At 31.1% G+C, this 6,000-nt stretch overlaps 1 protein-coding gene across 1 annotated transcript in view; it reads left to right on the forward strand.

Moving 5' to 3' along the window:
- LOC128674331 (neuroglobin-like) overlaps positions 1-6,000 on the forward strand; it is a 57,026-nt gene extending 51,026 nt beyond the window's left edge. The window contains exons 3-4 of the mRNA XM_053752826.1: positions 737-968; positions 4,035-6,000. Of these exons, the coding sequence (XP_053608801.1) occupies positions 737-968; positions 4,035-4,181 (379 nt within the window). The 3' untranslated portion in view covers positions 4,182-6,000. The remainder of the gene's footprint in view (positions 1-736; positions 969-4,034) is intronic.

Here is a 6,000-nt window from a genome sequence, read left to right on the forward strand (position 1 = left end):
AATCCCAATCTGTTAGGAAAAGCCTGATTTTTGCATAATTTCATTAACCTTTCTGGTTTGTTGTTTATTGCGCTGAATTCCGCTGAAATAATCTCTGATCAGTTTAGTTACAGTTTCCTATATATCTATGATTTCAATTTTGAGATATAAACCTATTTGTTTTCTCATAACTATGAAGGGAAAAAAGGAAGGAAAGCGGGCCCTGGGCTCCGACGCTTTGTGGCGGCGAATGAAACCGAAAATACGCTTGTGCAAACGCGTACTGTCATGTAAAAAGTCGTATGGGTTGAATACTAAACATATATTGTGTACAAAAAGAAATTTATTTAGCAAAATTCCACAACAAGTTAAAGATAAGGTCCTTGCTGATTATAAATGTTATTATAATTTGAACGATTTTTTTAATTATTGGTTCAGATAAAAAAATAGTGAAGTGATATAGTTACTTTTATATTCGATTTTGTTTTGTGGGATGGGATAACATACTCTCCATTTAAATTTGCATACACGTGGACGATGAAACATGTAGCATTAAGTTTTTCTTTTAACACCACATTGTAAAAAAATGTAAACTCATGTTTTTGCAAATAAATAATCTTTGTCTTTGTCAAAATAGGTAATAGGAAAGGTAGCAAGTTTACAATTATCATCATTGGACTATCACTGAACGAAATCATTGTCCATATAATAAGAAACGCTTGACATAATATTACTTAACAACATATTTATTTCCCAGATTATTTGAAGAGAACCAAGACCTGCTAAACATGTTCGAGAAATTTCGCCAATGCAAAACCAAGGAGGAGCAAATCAATTCGATGGAGTTAGCAGAGCACGCGAATAACGTCATGAACACTTTGGACGAAGGCATCAAGGGACTGGACGATTTGGACAACTTCTTCGAGTACATACACCAAGTTGGCGCCAGCCATAGGAAAATACCGGGCTTCAAAGTTGAATATTTTTGGGTAAGAACATTATTTCCCACATTCATAAATAAATAAATATATTAGGACATACCACACAGATTGAGCTAGCCCCAAAGTAAGTTCGAAACTTGTGTTATGGGATGCTAACTCAACGGTACTATATTTTATAACAAATACATATATAGATAAACATCCAAGACCCGGGCCAATCAGAAAAAGATCGTTTTCCATCATGACCCGACCGGGTATCGAACCCGGGACCTCTCGGTTCAGTGGCAAGAACTTTACCACTGCGCCACCGAGGTCGTCAAAATATTGGTGATTTTAGTATCGGAAAATTGTTTTGTTGTTAAGAGAACCGGGAGTTAAAATTGTCACATCAATTTTAAAAATAATATTTAAATGCAGTTCTCAAAATCATTCATCAGTCCACTGGATAATTATTGAAAACATATTAAATATCACCAGAAAAGTTAGATTAACTTAACGCAGCAGTTTATTTATTTAACAGTTTATATATACAAGAAAAAATGACAGATAGAAAGTAGCCAAGTAAGAACAAAGATTCTGCATGTTTTAATTGTTATTTCTTTCAGCATGATTCATGAGATAAAGGCAGTCAAGCGTGCGACAGGAAAATATTTATATTAAATAAATGATCAAAATTCTTTATAATTCTCAGTTCTTTAATTAATTTTTTGTGAACATGGAAAAAAATTTATTTTAAAGAATGCTCGATAACTCATAAAAATCTCTTAATTAAAATTTTAAATGAACTGAAAACTGATAACTGAAAAAGCTTCGACGAACTTTCGTTATTAACGTTCGCTACTAAGTAAAAATAAGCCATTTTGCATTGCCATTCAACGAATATCAAACTTATATCTGATGCTAAATTCAAAGTTATAATACCGAAAATAGAACGTTTAAAATAAAAGGTCAAAACGTTAAAGATTTATTGCCAAGTGGACGAGTGATTTCATGATTAAATTTATTTGATTGTAACGTCGGATATTTTGATAAAATCAAATTTTTTTATCGTGATATGTGATAAGTTGTAAAATAATACGGTTTATTTGCATATTTATTTAGTAGCATACCGATAAAGATATTGTTTACACAATCAGGAGCACCATGATCGTTATCAATATTTGATTTTATTTATTTTTCTTTAATATCCAGATTCTCGTCATATTTGCTGGATAAATCGCTTGCCATATTTGTTACACAACTTCATTCTACGTTTCAACAATTTCCTTACCCATTTTCGATTGAAAATAGTGCTTTAAATCATTTTAACTTTCTCCAAATTGATTGATTTCAACTCCTTTCTTTACGTATAGGTGCTATCAAATTACGTCTATGTTTATTGTAATATTACTAACATGTTTTGAAATTGAGTTGTCTGAATGAGCAGTTATTATTTTTATACCAACAAGTAAGTTTCAAACTTATTGATGTATTTGAATCGAAGATTGTAAATCAAGATGGCGTATCCGTGCGTGATACATGTACAGAATATTTCGCTATTCCGGTCGAAGGTCGCACGCACTTCTGAATAGTTAGGAGAGACGTGCCTGACCCTTCTTTCTATAACCCAGATATTAATCATACATCGTAAATCATATGTGAAACATTATATTATTTTGGTTTTCTTATGTATAAGATACTAATAAACCAGCTTAATTTTACAAGATTGAAACTACCTACTTAAAAATAAAAATAACAAAATTTAAATTCCAAAAATTGTTAGATTGCATGTTAAAGTATAAACATAATAAAAGTTAAAAGTGAATGCCGTGCACGGCGGTAAAAGATGTGAACATTAGAACTTTACTTAAGATTTAATGTAAAAATGTAATGCCTATGTTTATATTGTTGATGTGTCAATAAATAAATAAACTTAATGGAAGGCATTTGACAATAAATGGAGATAAAAAACCAAAGACTGAAATGAGTGGATGAAATTAGGAGACGCTTTCGCCCAACAGTGAGCAACAAATAACTAGTAAAAACATCTTAAAAATAAACCAACACAACACAAACCCCAATTCTTTATTCAGTGAAATAACTAAGGCATTATCGCTCTGGTGTTTTGAACGTATAGCACTAAACTTCATTACAATCGGTCTCAAAAATCTATTTTGCTTTTGCACTAATTTTGAATATAGGCCAAAATACTCTTAAAGCCATGTCCCAGTGCTCCATTGCGTTTACGTCCGACGTACATCAACGCACGTCAATATATACAGAAAACAAGTGAGAATGACTCTTAATGACATCAAAAATTTTACTAAACTTATCTAGATACTGTCGACTTCCAAAATGAAAACACTTAAAAACTGTTTTACCACCACATCAACGCTATCATAAATGGGTCAACACACACGTCCTGGCCATACACAACGGTATAATGATCATTAAATGCATTCGTATTGATTTCCCGTCCAGTGACCTGGATCATACGTCCGGCGGCTACTTGGATCATTACACTCTGTTGGTCATATTGTTGCATGGTGTTTGAAAAAAATAACATCTTCTACGACTTCTCTATCAGTCAACCGACCGAGATGATGTTGATGTGAAAGAGTAGTGAATAGTAATATATATATATATAAAATGAACAATGATATCTTTGTGAAAGTTTTATTTTCAGACCAACACAACGTTCACCGTAAAAAACAAAATCGCCATTACTCTTCTTTCTCGCTCGCTCTCATGGCTCATGGCTCCTTTTCTTACATCCACTGCGTTCCATTTTATACTCTATCCCACATATAAATACTAAAAACTACTTAAATTATAAATACTAGAAAATCAGTAATTTTTGGAAATTCCATTTCAAAGAGGGTGATAGGGGTTAGTTTGTATGAAACATTATTATTTTTGAAGTTAAAATAATTTGAAATTTTATTATTAATTTTATTATATTAATTGTCATCTTCGTCTAATGATAAATGTGAACTGATGTTGTACCCATCTTATCGACACAGGGTCCTAATATAGTTCAATTTATTGTTGCATTGCGCATGCGTTTATATATTTGTATTGCGCATTGCACCGGCCTGAAAACAGAAGAAATTAAAACATGTGTTTTATTTCCAGAAAATCGAGACCCCGTTCCTGGCAGCTGTCGAGTCAACGCTAGGGGACCGCTACACGCCTAACGTGGAGAATATATACAAAATTACAATAAAATTTATATTAGAAACCCTTGTCGAAGGCTTTGAGAAGGCTGGCAAGACCACGTGAGCGAAGATTTAAACAAAACACATAAGAATGTTACCAAAAAACCTTACAAAGAAACTCTTCAAGAGGCACTCGTGAAAAAAGATTGTATAACAAAAATTGCGTAGGAGCAACACTTCGCCACTGTAAAGAAGCTATAATAAAAATTGACAAAGGCGTTTTATAAAAAAATATATGGCATATTTACTTTTAAAAAGTTTATAACAAAGACGGTAGATTAACAGAAAATTCTGTAATTAATTTGACAACTATTAACACTTTGAATTTTCATTTTTACGCAATTTTTCATATTTTACGTGCCAAGATTTCGACATTGAAGAGTTTGGAATGGAGAAGACAATTTAAACGGTTTAATACATTTCAAAAATAGTGACGTGATTACATTTAATTTGTTACCTGTAAATCCCTGACGATATAATTTTAATATCGTGAATACACTTCATAAAACTCTTGTGCCTCCCAGTGAGGTCAGTATACTTATAACGTCGTGTGGGTAAAATTCTAGTCTACGGAATACAGTGGAATTTAAAACGTCAATTTGCGAAGAACTGTTATATTAATATGAACAGCATCAATGTGTATAATGTGAATAATTAACGTTATTTATAGAAATAAATCTCTTTTCTTTGCGATTGTTAGTCAAATCATAATAATTTATATGGTTAAGGCCTTGCGTTAAATCGGAATTAAAAGTTGTTGAAATTATTTCATATAATTTTATTAGAACGCTTGTTAATAGGATATAATTTCAGTAATACATAGTAAAAATAATTATTGTAGCTACTAATAAGTATAAATGTGCGTGTAATAAAAATAATTTACTGTCACAAAATGCTTGTTAATTTTTTATTATCGTTAAATTTCTTGTTATTTAATGCACTCACATGGCTGGTCCAATGTTATTATTTAAGTATTGTAAGGATAATTTTTTCGTGTTCGATTTTTTAATTATACATTGCGTCTTCCTAAGTGAGCGAAAGATTTCTGTTCTATATTGGTTTGGTTCCGAAAATATGATATTGTATTTCTAGAGCAAAGGTCTTGAAAAGCGCAAATCTAGCACAACCAATTTAATATACCTATAAAATCTATTTTTGAAATTCAATTTAAAAATAAATCAACCATATTGTACACAAATATTTTTAGACTTAATATCCCAAGTTGATATAGTTTACAAAATAATTTTCCTACAGAACTAAGCTAAGTTTGTAAATGAAAATATTCAGAACTCACCCAACAAAAATGCTAAAAGAAACATTTTTTTCTTTTCGATATCTTTTGTTGAAGCGAAAGGCAACGACGAATTTATCTCATGAATAAAATATATTATTGACGTTATTTAAATAAAATTAAAAAACTATGAAATTGAAGACTATTATATTGTTTACGTTTCCTTTTTTTTTCTAAAAAAAAACAACAAGCAAATTTAATTTAATCAGCCTTAAAAAGTAAATATATTGTAATGTTTTGTTTTTTTATTATGTAGTACTCAATTTCCGTCAATTGTCGTATGATATAAAATACCTAAAAGGTAATAAAACTTAAATATATAATGTTCAACATGACCTGACTTTCAAGGTTGAATCACGCAAACCCTCTCGGAATCGATCAGGCTTCGAAGCTTACTAATCGTCGCCTGGTATTTATCGTATCGTATCGTATGCTATGGATATACCGCTTTTGATTCAAGTGTGGTTCATTTCAATTTTTGCACCTGGTTGAATTGATGCCAAGGTGAACGAACGTCTAAAAAGGCACACATGTGTTTTTTGTAAGAATAAATATATACAAAAGACGAACAAACAAAAAGTTCTAATTAATT

Source organism: Plodia interpunctella, chromosome 12 (assembly GCF_027563975.2).
Source record: "Plodia interpunctella isolate USDA-ARS_2022_Savannah chromosome 12, ilPloInte3.2, whole genome shotgun sequence".
NCBI classification, from domain to species: domain Eukaryota; kingdom Metazoa; phylum Arthropoda; class Insecta; order Lepidoptera; family Pyralidae; genus Plodia; species Plodia interpunctella.